Below are 16,082 nucleotides of genomic sequence, written 5' to 3'. Positions count from 1 at the left end.
GAATAAAATAGCAAATATTTTGAATATGACGGTGACTTGTTGAATTTAAAAAATGAATTGAGTCATTACGCCCTATTTGTTTTTGCCCTTCTCTCCTTCCTCCCAAATATCACAAGTTTGAAATCTGTCCTATTACTGCATTTTTCATTGTTCATTTCCTGCTCACATTTTACTCCATATCAGGGACAATGAAGAAATGCGACTTCATTACCCAGGGTGTGCAGGAGACCTGTCTTGGTACACCCAATTATCCATTCTCTCTCCTTGTTTTTGGCTCCGGGCAGTGTATCTGATTAGTACCTGAGACTTTAACGATACCAAGCCTGCCTATGGGAAGAATTTTTCTATAACCATTTCCTCAGATTTGATCTGCTGTATAACTATTGTACCATTCATAAGCCACAGAGATGAAACCACATCTCTGTGGAATTGAAAAGGTCAATTGAAACTAGCAGTCAGTTTGCTTCATGAAGTCCAGAAGCAAATCCTGTCTCATGATATTTGGTGAGACAAGCCAGAGAGAAAGGGTCATTTTAAAATAGAACGGGTTCTCTGTCTATCGACTCTTTCTCATCACTAACCTCTAAATGGCCTCTTGCCAAAACCAACCGAGTGTGGCTTCTTCACTTCAAAGCTACCTGCAGTGACACAGCAGCCTGGGGGGAAGGTCGAAAGTGCTGCTTCATCCCTCCCCAAACTGTAGTATGAAATCTGCAAGTGCAAGGTGAACCCAGTACCTATATTACCATGTTAGAGGGAGGGGAACAGTGGCAGCTTCTCGTGGTAAGTGCCAGACCGAACCTCCAAAAGAACTTTGGGAGTGCACAAGGGGCTAATGAGGTACAACCGAGGCAGGCAGCTCAAGCCAACTTTATGGACTGAATGTTTGTGTCCCCCCAAAATTCATACACCAAAGCCCTAATTCCTTATATGATCATGTTGTAAGTGGGGGCTTTGGGAAGGGATAAGGTCGTGGAGGTGGAGCCCTCATGAATGGGATTAGAGCCCTTATAAGAAGAGACAAGAGAGGTGATCTTTCTCTCAGGCATGTGAGGACACAGTGAGAAGACAGCTATCTACAAACCAAGAAGTGGGCTCTCACCAGACACTGGATGTGCTGGCACCTTGATCTTGGACTTCCCAGCCTCCAGAACTATGAGACATCAATGGCTGTTGTTTAAACCACTCAGTCTGTGATATTTGAACTGACTAAGACACCATGGACACTGGTCACCCAAGCTCGCTCAGAGCCAGTGGCTCCAGGAACCACAGTGGAAGAAAGACGATGCTGGACAAAGAAGCAGAGGCAGAGGCAGAGGCAGCGCAAAACATGGAATCAGGAGGACTTAACTGAAATTGGAGCAGGGAGAAAAGCAAATCAAAACAAAGAGGCCCGGAAAAAACAGGCTAGAGGTGTTGGAAGAGCCAGGGGATGGGAGGGAGATTTTGTTTGGAGGCCAGAGACTGAGGTTTCCAGCCACTTCCTACGGATATTAAAGGACCCCCTTTCCAAGGCACACAATGAACAATGTGGATCCCAATGTCAGAGTGAGAAAAATCCAGTCTGACCGGAAACTTCCAGCTTAAGATCCATTTATGATGCTTTCTCCAGCTGAAAAATGAAATTTGATCTAACAGAGTGAACGATGCTTCTAAATCAACTCTCCTAGTGTTATTAGGAAAATTTACAGGAAATAGTTATGAGCGTTTGTCAATATAGCAAGATAAGTATATTTGCAAATTGGGTATTTTAAGCATGGGAAGAATATTGTGTAAGAAAAAAATGTTTTATTCATTGTAATGATACATGGGTTCTTCCATAAGATATCACTAATTTATTAAACTTTGTTTTATGATGCTGTGGAAACTTCTGTAGCAACAGTTCTACCCAGAGGCATGGCTTATGTAAGGTTTTTTAAACCAGGCAACAAGAAAGTAAGAAAATCTAATCTGTTTTCTGGCTTAAGTAGGATCTCTTCTAGTGAAATAGATACATAGATACATAGATACATAGAAAATATCTATACCTATGTCTACATCTATATTAATCCCTTGTAGAGATTTAGATAAATCATTTGGAATGTATGGTGGACTACTGAGAAGTGAACCTATGTAATATATAGATATATATTATCTATATCTTGATAGATAGATGACAGATATAATATAAATCCATACATCTATAGCTATAAATAGAGAAAAGGCTAATTCTGCTGTTAACAATGAATATCAGACATTTGTTGCTAAAGGCTTACTGTGTTTACCATAAGTTGGTTTGTTTCCTCTTTTCTCTTTTTTGCAGAAACCTAACACTATCCTGGAACCTGATTACCAGCCTTTGGTCATGAAGAACATTTCCACCCTACCTGTGAACGTGTTGCTCTCAACAAGTGGACCCTTCTTTATCTGCAAGGCTGATAAATCCCCACTGCCCTCAATTCCTGAGGTAACTCCTAGGGGGTGCTGTGCGTGTGATAAAAGAAAAGAATAGTATTGGTACGCTGCCTAATTTCAGTCGAGAAAAATATAAAGAATCCAGGAAACAGAGAGGAAAAATCTAAAATGAGTCATAATATCAATAAATTCTGATATCAACTGGTAGGAAAACCATTATTAACAATGTGAGAGCTTCTTGCTCATTATTACGACCCTTTTCTTCCTGCCCATTATAACAAAGCTCAACTTTAGAAAACAGTGACTTCCCACTAATGGAGGAAAGATCTTTTAATCCCCCTCAAGTCTGACTAAAACTCAAATTTGACCAAAACTCAAAGCGCCAACCCTAAACCAGCCAGCCCACTCCAGATAGTGAGAAATGTGAACCAGGCTGAATCAGGAGGCTGTGAGCTCCCCTGGCCACCAGTCTGGGGCAGGATGCAGTGTTCTCTGAACATTCCCACAAGATCATCCCCGTGATCCTTGGCCGGGCATGAGGACACCAGTGGAAATGGCTGGGCCCTGGGGCAGGTGGCACTGCAGAGCCGTAGGGAAGGAGGATTGAAGGAGAGACCAGCCCCACACCCCATGGTGTTCGGCCTCCCAGTCCAGGGAGATAGCTAATGGAGAAGTGACATAGAGGAGGAAGTGAGGGCAGGCAGCAATTACAGGATCTCAGAAGAGGGAGCCTGGCACTTAAGGACATCTGCCATGAGCCACAGTCAGGGAGACGGATCTTTGTGGAAGATGGGGGACAGAGCCACTGGGTGAGAGCGTGTTGCAGACGGTACTGCACCGCCCCCCTCCCCTGCCCCTCCTTCCTCACTGATTCTTTAGTGGGTCTCATTCAGACATGATTTGGGGGGAAAAATAGCTCAGATCTTTGAACAGAGAAATAAAAGGAGGAGATGATCATAAGCAAGAGGCAGATGAAAACCTCCTGCAAGGGAACCTGTGCAAGGAAGAAAACCCACAGTACAAACAGGGAGTTCTCTACAGTCTCAAAGAAATATGACAGGTGATAGGACCTGTCTTTAACAAGAGCTCAAGGACAAGATACAAGTGTTCAAAGAGGAGATGAAGAGTGAACTCAAGAGCAGGGGAAAACAAATGGATGAGAAAATGAAAATTCAGGTAGGAGCAGCTTTCTCTGTCTGGGTGGGAGTTTAGACCCACTCTTGTTCCTCCTGAAATCTTAATAAAAGTAGAAATGTTCAACAGGAAAGACACCCAGAGCAATAAAATAAAAGGGGAAGAGGAGCGTATAACCAAATAATGAGAGATTTAAACAACTTCGAGTAGAATGAGGAAGGGAGTGGGGAGACAAAAAGGCACAAAGACCTGAAGCGTAGAAAATTCACCAGTGAGGCTGCAAAGAAGTGGGAGTCATTCAGCCCAAGTAGCCTGGGCTTAGAGGCAACGAGTGGAGCAGGGGGCTGAAAACAGAGGGATTCTGTGTGCACCAGACAGCTGTCCCCGCTGACCCCACTCAAAAGACTTGGGCAGCTGGCTGTTATCCCAAGACATAAAGATAAATGCTCTTCCCCAGAGCAACTCATCAAAACGTTCGGGGAAACTTAATGTTTCTTGTGTCAGTGTCGATACCCCAGAATAATCCCTGGTGTCTGAGTTGTGTGCATCGCCTGGTCGTCCCCTCTCTGCCCAAAAAAACTGTTCCATAGACCTGCTGTGCTACAAGAATTGAGAAGTTGTGGCCTCAGAATTGTTGGGATGCCAGGGTGGGTCAGGAACTACTGTTTCTTGTAATAAATCTTGTAGTACATTTTGACCTTTTATATTACTTGCACATATAACTTTAATAAAAAGAATACATATAATTTTAAAAATAAAGAACTTCTACAAATCAACAGGAAAAATACCAACAACCAAATAGAAAAATAGGCAAAGGAAATGAGCAGAGAGTTCACAAAAGGAAAAAGAAAATAGCTTTTAAGTATATGAGAATATGCCCAACTTACTCATGTTGGAAGAAATGCAAATTAAAATTACTATGAAACACATTTTTTTCCTATAAGATTGGCAAAGAGCAAAAATTGGATAATGCTCTCTGTTAGGGAGGGCATGTGGAAACAGGCATCCCCTAAGGTATTGGGGAAGTGTACATTGGAAGATAGTATGGCAGTAGCTGTCAACATTTTTTTTTTTTTAGTCATCAGTTTTATACACATCAGTGTATACACGTCAATCCCAATCGCCCAATTCATCAAGCCACCACCCCCAGCCCCCCACAGCTTTCCCCCCTTGGTGTCTATACGTTTGTTCTCTACATCTGTGTCTCAACTTCTGCCCTGCAAACTGGATCATCTGTACCATTTTTCTAGGTTCCACGTATGCGTTAATATACGATATTTGTTCTTCTCTTTCTGACTTACTTCACTCTGTATGACAGTCTCTACATCCATCCACGTCTCAACAAATGACCCAATTTCGTTCCTTTTTATGGCTGAGTAAATATTCCATTGTATATATGTACCACATCTTCTTTATCCATTCATCTGTCGATGGGCACTTAGGTTGCTTCCATGACCTGCCTATTGTAAATAGTGCTGCAATGAACAATGGGGTGCATGTGTCTTTTTGAATTATGGTTTTCTCTGGGTATGTGCCCAGTAGTGGGATTGCTGGATCATGTGGTAATTCTATTTTTAGTTTTTTAAGGAACCTCCATGCTGTTCTCCATAGTGGCTGTATCAATTTACATTCCCACCAACAGTGCAGGAGGGTTCCCTTTTCTCCACACCCTCTCCAGCCTTTGTTGTTTATAGATTTTCTGATGATGCCCATTCTAACTGGTGTGAGGTGACACCTCATTGTAGTTTTGATTTGCATTTCTCTAATAATTAGTGATGTTGAGCAGCTTTTCATGTGCCTCTTGGCCATCTGTATGTCTTCTTTGGAGAAATGTCTCTTTAGGTCTTCTGCCCATTTTTGGATTGGGTTGTTTGTTTTTTTAATAGTGAGCTGCATAAGCTGTTTATATATTTTGGAGATTAATCCATTGTCCGTGGATTCATTTCTAAATATTTTCTCCCATCCTGAGGGTTGTCTTTTCATCTTGTTTATGGTTTCCTTTGCTGTGCAAAAGCATTTAAGTTTCATTAGGTCCCATGTGTTTATTTTTGTCTTTATTTCCATTACTCTAGGAGGTGGATCAAAAAAGATCTGGCTGTGATTTATGTCAAAGAGTGTTCTTCCTATGTTTTCCTCTAAGAGTTTTATAGTGTTCGGTCTTACATTTAGGGCTCTAACCCATTTTGAGTTTATTTTTGTGTATGGTGTTAAGGAGTGTTCTAATTTCATTCTTTTACACGTAGCTGTCCAGTTTTCCCAACATCAATTATTGAAGAGACTGTCTTTTCTTCATTGTATGCCCTTGGCTCCTTTGTCATAGATTAGTTGACCATAGGTGCGTGGGTTTATCTCTGAGCTTTCTATCCTGTTCTATTGATCTGTATTCCTGTTTTTGTGCCCATACCATATTGTCTTGATTACTGTAGCTTTGTAGTATAGTCTGAAGTCAGGGAGTCTGATTCCTCCAGCTCCGTTTTTATCCCTCAAGACTGCTTTAGCTATTCGGGGTCTTTTGTGTGTCCATACAAATTTTAAGATTTTCTGTTCTAGTTCTGTAAAAAATGCCATTTTTAATTTGATAGGGATTGCATTGAATCTGTAGATTGCTTTGGGTAATATAGACATTTTCACAATATTGATTCTTCCAATCCAAGAACATGGTATATCTCTCCATCTGTTGGTATCATCTTTAATTTCTTGCATCAGTGTCTTATAGTTTTCTGCATACAGGTCTTTTGTCTCCCTAGGTAGGTTTATTCCTAGGTATTTTATTCTTTTTGTTGCAGTGGTAAATGGGAGTCTTTCCTTAATTTGTCTTTCAGATTTTTCATCAATAGTGTATAGGAATGCAAGAGATTTCTGTGCATTAATTTTGTATCCTGCAACTTTACAAAATTCATTGATTAGCTCTGGTGGTTTTCTGGTGACATCTTTAGGATTCTCTATGTATAGTATCATGTCATCTGCAGACAGTGACAGTTTTACTTCTTCTTTTCCAATTTGTATTCCTTTTATTTCTTTTTCTCCTCTGATTGCCATGGCTAGGACTTCCAAAACTATGTTGAATAATACTGGCGAGAGTGGACAACCTTGTCTTGTTCCTGATCTTAGAGGAAATGCTTTCAGTTTTTCACATTTGAGAATGATGTTTGCTGTGGGTTTTTTGGATATGGCCTTTATTATGTTGAGGTAGGTTCCCTCTATGCCCACTTTCTGGAGAGTTTTTATCATAAATGGGTGTTGAATTTTGTCAAAAGCTTTTTCTGCATCTATTGGGATGATCATATGGTTTTTATTCTTCAATTTGTTAATATGGTGTATCATGTTGATTGATTTGTGTATATTGAAGAATCCTTGCATCCCTGGGATAAATCCCACTTGATCATGGTGTATGATCCTTTTAATGTGTTGTTGGATTCTGTTCGCTAGTATTTTGTTGAGGATTTTTGCGTCTATATTCATCAGTGATATTGGTCTGTAATTTTCTTTTTTTGTAGTATCTTTGTGTGGTTTTAGTATCAGAGTGATGGTGGCCTCATAGAATGAGTTTGGGAGTGTTCCTTCCTCTGCAAATTTTTGGAAGAGTTTGAGAAGGATGGGTGTTACCTCTTCTCTAAATGTTTGATAGAATTCACCTGTGAAGCCATCTGATCCTCGACTTTGGTTTGTTGGAAGATTTTAAACCACAGTTTCAATTTCATTACTTGTGATTGGTCTGTTCATATTTTCTATTTCTTCCTGGTTCAGTCTTGGAAGGTTATACCTTTCTAAGCATTTGTCCATTTCTTCCAGGTTGTCCATTTTATTGGCATAGAGTTCCTTGTAGTAGTCTCCGAGGATGCTTTGTATTTCTGCAGTGTCTGTTGTAACTTCTCCTTTTTCATTTCTCATTTTGTTGATTTGAGTCCTCTCCCTCTTTTTCTTGATGAGTGTAGCTTATGTTTTATCAATTTTGTTTATCTTCTCAAAGAACCAGCTTTTAGTTTTATTGATCTTTGCTATTGTTTTCTTTGTTTCTAGTTCATTTATTTCTACTCTGATCTTTATGATTTCTGTCCTTCTGCTAACTTTGGGTTTTGTTTCTTCTTTCTCTAGTTCCTTTAGGTGTAAGGTTAGATTGTTTATTTGAGATTTTTCTTGTTTCTTGAGGTAGGCTTGTATAGCTATAAACTTCCCTCTTAGAACTGCTTTTGCTGCATCCCATAGGTTTTGGATCATCGTGTTTTCATTGTCATGTGTCTCTAGGTATTTTTTAATTTCTTCTTTGATTTCTTCAGTGATCTCTTGGTTATTTAGTAACGTATTGTTTAGCCTCCATGTGTTTGTGTTTTTTAAGTTTTTTTCCCCCGTAATTGATTTCTAATCTCATAGCATTGTGGTCAGAAAAGATGCTTGATATGATTTCAGTTTTCTTAAATTTACTGAGGCTTGATTTGTGACCCAAGATGTGATCTATCCTGGAGAATGTTCCATGCACACTTGAGAAGAAAGTGTAATCTGCTGTTTTTGGATGGAATGTCCTATAAATATCAATTAAATCTATCTGGTCTGTTGTGTCATTTAAAGCTTCTGTTTCCTTATTTATTTTCATTTTGGATGATCTGTCCATTGGTGTAAGTGAGGTGTTAAAGTCCCCCACTATTATTGTCTTACCGTCGATTTCCTCTTTTATAGCTGTTAGCAGTTGCCTTATGTATTGAGGTGCTCCTGTGTTGGGTGCATATATATTTATAATTGTTGTATCTTCTTCTTGGATTGATCCCTTGATCATTATGTAGTGTCCTTCCTTGTCTCTTGTAATATTCTTTATTTTAAAGTCTATTTTATCTGATATGAGAATTGCTACTCCAGCTTTCTTTTGATTTCCATTTGCATGGAATATCTTTTTCCATCCCCTCACTTTCAGTCTGTATGTGTCCCTAGGTCTGAAGTTGGTCTCTTGTAGACAGCATATATATGGGTCGTGTTTTTGTATCCATTCAGCAAGACTGTTTCTTTTGGTTGGAGCATTTAATCCATTCACGTTTAAGGTAATTATCGATATTTATGTCCCTATGACCATTTTCTTAATTGTTTTGGGTTTGTTTTTGTAGGTCCTTTTCTTCTCTTGTGTTTCCCCCTTAGAGAGAAGTTCCTTTAGCATTTGTTGTAGAGCTGGTTTGGTGGTGCTGAATTCTCTTAATTTTTGCTTGTCTGTAAAGCTTTTGATTTCTGCATTGAATCTGAATGAGATCCTTGCCGGGTAGAGTAATCTTGGTTGTAGGTTCTTCCCTTTCATCACTTTAAGTATATCATGCCCTCCCTTCGGGCTTTTAGAGTTTCTGCTGAGAAATCAGCTGTTAACCTTACGAGAGTTCCCTTGTATGTTATTTGTCGTTTTTCCCTTGCTGCTTTCAATAATTTTTCTTTGTCTTTACTTTTTGCCAGTTTGATTACTATGTGTCTTGGCATGTTTCTCCTTGGGTTTATCCTGTATGGGACTCTCTTTGCTTCCTGGACTTAGGTGGCTATTTCATTTCCCATGTTAGGGAAGTTTTCGACTATAATCTCTTCACATATTTTCTCTGGTCCTTTCTCTCTCTCTTGTCCTTCTGGGACCCCTATAATGTGAATGTTGTTGCGTTTAATGTTGTCCCAGAGGCCTCTTAGGCTGTCTTCATTTCTTTTCATTCTTTTTTCTTTATTCTGTTCTGCAGCAGTGAATTCCACCATTCTGTCTTCCAGGTCACTTATCCGTTCTTCTGCCTCAGTTATTCTGCTGTTGATTCCTTCTAGTGTATTTTTCATTTCAGTTATTGTATTGTTCATCTCTTTTTGTTTGTTCTTTAATTCTTCTAGGTCTTTGTTAAACATTTCTTGCATCTTCTTGATCTTTGCCTCCATTCTTTTTCCGAGGTCCTGGATCATCTTCACTATCATTATTCTGAATTCTTTTTCTGGGAGGTTGCCTATCTCCACTTCATTTAGTTGTTTTTCTGGGGTTTTATCTTGTTCCTTCATCTGGTACATAGCCCTCTGCCTTTTCATCTTGTCTGTCTTTTTGTGAATGTGGTTTTTGTTCCACAGGCTGCAGGATTGTAGTTCTTCTTGCTTCTGCTGTCTGCCCTCTGGTGGATGAGGGTATCTAAGAGGCTTTTGCAAGTTTACTGATGCCGTCAACATTTTATTTTATTTTTATTTTATTTTTTTTTAATTTTTTTTTTTTTTGCTGTACGCGGGCCTCTCACTGTTGTGGCCTCTCCCGTTGCGGAGCACAGGCTCCGGACTCACAGGCTCAGCGGCCATGGCTCACGGGCCCAGCCGCTCCGCGGCATATGGGATCCTCCCAGACCGGGGCACGAACCCGTATCCCCTGCATCGGCAGGCGGACTCTCAACCACTGCGCCACCAGGGAGGCCCACCATCAACATTTTAAATGCCCCTACCCTTTGACCTAGTCATTCCACTCCTATGAATTTATCCTATAGACATAGACACAATATACAAGGATATTCATTGCAACATTGATTATAAGAACAAAAGACTGGGAGCTAATATCTATCAATAGGAGATTGGTTAAATAAATGATGGCAGAATTCAATGATGGAGTAAAATGCAGTTGTTAAAAAGAGTGAGGCAACTCCATATGCACTGATTAATTATCCCCCAGTGGAAAAAGGAAAGTACAGAACAGGAGTGCCTATGTGTAAACAATAACACATATATGAACGTGGATTTATATTCATGCATTATCTTTATATTCATACAAGGACAGATAAGATAATTTTGTAACCTTGGTTACCTCAGGGGAAGGGAACAGTTGGCTTGAGGGGAGGGGAGATGGGCACAAGGGTAACATGCTTTTCATTGTCCTATCTATTCAAAAATAAAAATGAAATATTAAAAAAAAATAAGGCCACACCTTGTCCTGGGACACAATGATATAGAATATTCAACAGGGAGACATACTTTAGTGAAGTTACCAGTCTTATTGATGTCCAAAGAATTCTGTGGCTTCTAAGCAGTAAAGAAGAGACCCACCAAGGGAGGATTTTAGACTAACCTTGGACTTCTCCACAGTTTTTGATCAATTCTCTTGATCATAAAGGGATTGTAGTAGTAATTGGCATTTATATACCATACACTATGTGCTAGGCACTGCTCTGAACGCATCACAAATATATTAACTCATTTCATCCTCTTAAAAAAAGCTAGGTATTATTATTGCCCCTGTTCTACAGATGGAGAAACTGGGGGCTAGGAAGGCCAAGCAAGTTTGCCCAAGTTCACAGAGCTAGTATCTGGCAGAGCGAGTATTTGAACCCAAGTAGTCTTGCTTCAGAGTCCACGATCTTACAATTAATATCTCTTGTATAAGAAATTTTCTTCAGTTTTTTTTTATTTCAAACATGATTTTTTAAAATAAATTAGTCTAATTCCATTTTTGTAAAATTTTATTTATCTGTCATGTTTGGACTAATGTTTTACCAAATGTGAACTCTGAGAAATAATATCTTGTGAAGTTTTGAATGAATTTCTAACTTCTTCTTTGTGCTTTTGTATATAATATAAAATTTTGTGGATATGTATCATTTCCACAAAACAGCAAAGTCATTTCTCTGGGGGAAAAAGTGTTTAAGTCAATCTCCAAGATATTTAAACACCAAGCATTGCAATGCCTAGTGCTGCAGATACCATGGTCTACAAGAATGACTTCTAAATTGTGGCAAGCCACCTGGGCCAAGTGGCCAGCGGGCCTTTCAGAGGGGATCAGCCAACTGAGGAGTCATTACCCTCTCTCTGACTCTTGAATCCGGTGATTGGCTTTATCAACTGAAACCATCTGATCGTGTCACTGAAGTGCACAGTTAAATACCTGAACCTTCAAACTCAGTGAAGAGGAAAGTGCTCCGTAAACAGATTTGTTGCTGTGGGCATTCTTCCTGGCTGCCTCAGGGCACTTTCTGCAAAACCAGGAGGTGGCTTTCGTGCCGATTAAATGTGGGGATTAAGCGATTCCTAAAAAAGCCAACTCAGAGCCAGGCTTTCTATGGGAAGGTGTTTCTGTAGCCTTGGCATGAAGGAACACATGGGGATTTGAATCAAAGAGAGAAAAGAACAAACACAATCTACCGAACAAACTCTGTACGGCTCTGGAGTGTCATTTTAAGTTGAATAGAAAACAGCGGAAAGTGGATACCACTATGCTGAAGAGTTAGAATTGGAGACGTTAGAAAAGAAATTAAATTACCTAATCCATCCCTTTCTGGGTCACCCTCTACAGAGCCCCTCCACCATGGGGTCCTTTAGAAAGCCTTTTTAAAATTTTCTTAAGCAAAGAACTTTTCCCACTTATCTAGGAAGAGTGTTTTACAATCTAATTTATTTTCAGTTAAGAATATTTCGTAACAGTTATTCATTGCAGATTTTCCTTTTACAACTCCTCAATCCTTACAACCTCACAATGCTTATCATCTCTTTTTTCTAATCATTTTTCTTCAAATTTTTCTTGCTTTCATTTTCAACTATTAAAAAATATATATGTGTGTAAGTGCATAGAGATAGATAGATATGGGTAGATATAGATATCGATAGCGATATACTAGCTGTTTAACTATGTAAAGTGTGGATACATAGTTATGGATAAAGTGTATATATACGTATTTCCTACTAATCTGTGTGTCTGTATGTATATGTGTGTGTGTGTGTGTGTGTGTGTGTATATATATATATATATATATATATATATATATATATATATAACTTTGGTTGTCCTATTTCATGTATCAGGTTGGAAATGCACAGTATAGATGTTGGTAATTCCCCATTATCTTGTTTGTAGCCTATTAAACTGGAGATGGGTGAAGAAAAAGACCTGCTGGTCAAATTCAACCCTTCCTATAAAAACGATTTGAATACCTGGGTGGCAGAAGAAGTTCTAGAAATCAAGTATGTGGAGCACCCTCAAGTGGACAGCCTGCACCTGCGTGGAGAAGTGAATTACCCCAACCTCACCTTTGAGACCATGGAGCTAGATTTTGGCTGTATCCTGAACGATACTGAGGTGATCCGCTACATCACAGTCACCAACTGCAGCCCCCTGGTAGTGAAGTTTCGCTGGTTCTTCCTGGTGGATGATGAGGAAAATCAGATAAGGTACCAACTAGCGTGGCAATCCTGCAGAGCTCTCCTCTGCTCTTCATTTTTTTCTCCTTCGGGCTTTGCACTTGGTTTCCTGTATTCAGAGTACTGGTCTTTCATGAATACTTTCACTTCCAACAGCTAATCATTGACAGAAGGAACAAAGAGCCATGGTCCATCCTAGGTTTCCAAACAGGAAAAGCAGATAAAACATCTCTGAAAGCCCCAATTGCCATCAAATTAACAAAGTGATATCCCTAAGCCTGCTCTAATTTTGAATCTAGTGGTTGGATCATTAGAAATTTATCACTAAAAATAGTCTTCATAGAGTTTCCTTAATAAGCATTTCAAACCCAAAGCATGAATTGAGCAGGATGATACATGAGATGTGTGCTGCCCTGAGCTCTACCTTCTGCATATTTCAGTGGGTTCCATTATGGCCCATATATGTACGTATGTATATAGATATATACTTATGTACAAAATAGTGGGAGGTGGTGAGTGCCGGAAGGGAAAAGCCATCTTTACAATATTTGGGTTTAGAAGTGTCTTTCCTGTTAAGTTAGAAGCTAAAGCCAACTTAATTTGGAAAACACTCCCTTAAAGAACTAGGAACAGCCTATTTCAGTCAAGCCTCAGTAACAGTTTCATGTGGGTCAAAAGCCATGTTGTTGGCCAGGATAAATGGGCTTGTGCATATTTCCTTATTGGATATTTGGACAGCTCGGTTTTCAACACCTGAATTGTGAATGGCCATTCTTAACTGGGAAAGTCTCATGTTATTTCTTGGCTGGTCGATGCTTCCTGTACACAATCCTCATCTTGTGTATGATAGCCATCCTTTCCTTTCCTGTGCCTGTTTCCATGGTAACTATGGCTTGCTCTGGATGTCTTCCATAAACATCTGATGATGATGCAGTGTAGCACCGAAGCCGGTTCTGGGCCTGAGTGATGGAGCCTGCTCGTTAGGTGCCAATGACTGTTCAGGTTTGGGATGAAATTCTGTAGATGGTGAACGTTTAAAATAATTATGGAAAAATCAGCCAACCTGACTTAATGAGTTTCGAACACCAGATTGTGTGAAGTTATTCTGATGGAACACAGCTAAATGAGTTTTTTCTATCTGGGAGCAAGGGACATGCTTTATTTATCTTTTTATTTTCGAGAGGCCATTTCCATAATTAAAATGATGACATTTTGAAAATGTTCTTGGCCAGTACTGGAGATGATACACTTAATTTTCATTGGCTTAAGCACTCATTTAACCATTTTTTTCCTTTCTTCTTTATCTTCTAATATCTTGATACTGAGCCTCTGCTTATATTTCATTTGTTCATTCATTCATTCATTGATTCATTCATTCATTCAGAGAGTCACTCAGAAACCATTTGATAAGTGGCTCTTATGCACCAGATAATGGGTGAGGTATCAGGGATACAAAAATGAGTAAGACATGATAGCTGGACTGAGACTGTTGGGGAAACAAATGTGTAAGCCATGACACATGATAGTGCCAGCCTCTGAGGGATGCCGGGGGAATGAATGCTCGCAGGAGTCAGAGAAGGCTGCACTGAGAGGCACAGTTAAATGCTCCAGATGGAGAAGCAGGGAAACACTCTCAGTAACAGGAATAGCATGTATATAAGTTCAGATTCATGGATTCTGTTGCAAGTGACAAGAAACCTGGCCCTAAGTAAAAATGAAAAGCAGGGACTTCCCTGGTGGTGCAGTGGTTAAGAATCTGCCTGCCAATGCAGGGGACACGCATTTGAGCCCTGGTCTGGGAAGATCCCACATGCCGCAGAGCAACTAAGCCCGTGAGCCACAACTACTGAGCCTGCGCTCTAGGGCCCGCGAGCCACAACTACTGAGCCCATGTGCCTAGAGCCTGTGCTCCACAACAAGAGAAGCCACCGCAATGAGAAGGCCACACACCGCAATGAAGAGTAGCCCCCGCTCACCACAACTAGAGAAAGCCTGCACACAGCAATGACAACCCAACGCAGCCAAAAAACAAAAAAATGTTTTTTAAATTTTTTTCTAAAAAAAAAAAAAAATGAAAAGCAAAGTTCATTCACTGGTTCCCACAACTCAAAAGTCCAAGTTCATTCTGGCTTCTGGCCTGGCTTAAAGCAAGGACTCAAATGATGTTACTGGAGCCAGGGTCCCTGTCTCAGCTCTGCTCTCTGTCATGAGTTAGCCGCGTTCTCGGATCACCTTTCCTCCCGTGGTCACCAAGTGCTGCCAGCACTCCTGGGGCCATGTCTGTGCAGATTCTGAGCCACTGGAAAGGAACATGAGCCTTGGTCCCAGAACTTCCAGAAGATGCACTCTGATGGGACCATCTTAATCACCTTTCCTGTCCCCTCCCCTCACCGGTCACCATCAGGGGAGGACGAAGCTCTTGATTAGCATTGGCCTGGCCGTGTGCCCCACACCAAACGCTGCAGTGATGACCTCAGAACCACATGGACTGAAGGGGTGGGAGTGAGGCAGATCTCCAGGCAAAAACCTGCAATATAGGAGAAGGAATGCAGGAGAGGCAGGTGGCACGCCCCTATCAGTGTCCACAGGGGACCCGTCAGTGCAGCCACAGTGCAGACTTCATCAATGAGGGGCAGTCCGGGGAGGCGAGTCTATGCAGGTAGGTTGGCAGCAGTGTGTGAGAGGCCTGGTATTCCATGATAAGGCACTTAGACTCTTTCTTGGAGGCAGTGGTGGGATTTGTAATCAGGAGAGCGACAGAGTCGGGTTTTTTCAGAAAGATAACCCTTAGCAGCATTCAGCACAGTTGTCCAACCCCTCCTTCCTGAAACACATTCCTTTCATGGCTTGAGTAGCACCATACTCTCCTGCTTTTCCTCTTGTCCCCTCGACTGACTACTTCTCAGCTCTCGGCCAGCAGCAACTCTGCTGGAGTTGTAGGATGCAGGGCTCCCTCCTAGGCCGTCTGCTCTTCCTGGAGTTGCATTCACCGACAGCTTCACTTAGCCCCGGTTGCAGAGGCTTCTGAATGCGTATCGCCACCGAGACCCCTCAGAGTTCCAAGTCCATCACCTTCTTGACGTCTCCTCCTGGATGTCTCGCAGGTGACTTGTGTCCAGCGTACCCCACTGCAGTCTCAGGCTCTCCCCTGCCCTCTCCCTGCCTCTCCTACAGGGCCCTTGTCCCAGTAAATGACATCACTGTCCTGGGAGGCATCCAGATTCCCTCCTCTCCCTTACCCCACGCATCAAATCCATCACCAAGTTCTACCTATTCCATCTTCTAGAAACCTCTCATTCCCATCTCCACGGTTGTTACCCTAGTTGAAACCCCGATTGCTCCTGCCTGGACCGTTGTGACAGCCCCTGACTGGGCTCTCTGCCTCCACTCCTGTGCCACAGTCCATCACCCCCTCAGCACACAAGCGATGAGCATGTCACTGCCCTGGT

The 16,082-nt window shown here is 41.1% G+C and overlaps 1 protein-coding gene across 1 annotated transcript in view; it reads left to right on the top strand.

Annotated features, from left to right (window-relative positions):
* Positions 1–16,082, top strand: part of HYDIN (HYDIN axonemal central pair apparatus protein) — a 437,603-nt gene that overhangs the window by 251,104 nt on the left and 170,417 nt on the right. The window contains exons 22-23 of the mRNA XM_082606776.1: positions 2,303–2,446; positions 12,350–12,663. Coding sequence (XP_082462902.1) covers positions 2,303–2,446; positions 12,350–12,663 — 458 coding nt within the window. The remainder of the gene's footprint in view (positions 1–2,302; positions 2,447–12,349; positions 12,664–16,082) is intronic.

Source organism: Mesoplodon mirus, assembly GCF_964341445.2.
Source record: "Mesoplodon mirus genome assembly, chromosome: 19".
In the NCBI taxonomy this organism is placed as follows: Eukaryota; Metazoa; Chordata; class Mammalia; order Artiodactyla; family Ziphiidae; genus Mesoplodon; species Mesoplodon mirus.
The sequence above is the reverse complement of the archived record's forward strand: the minus strand, read 5'-3'. Positions and strand labels throughout refer to the sequence as shown.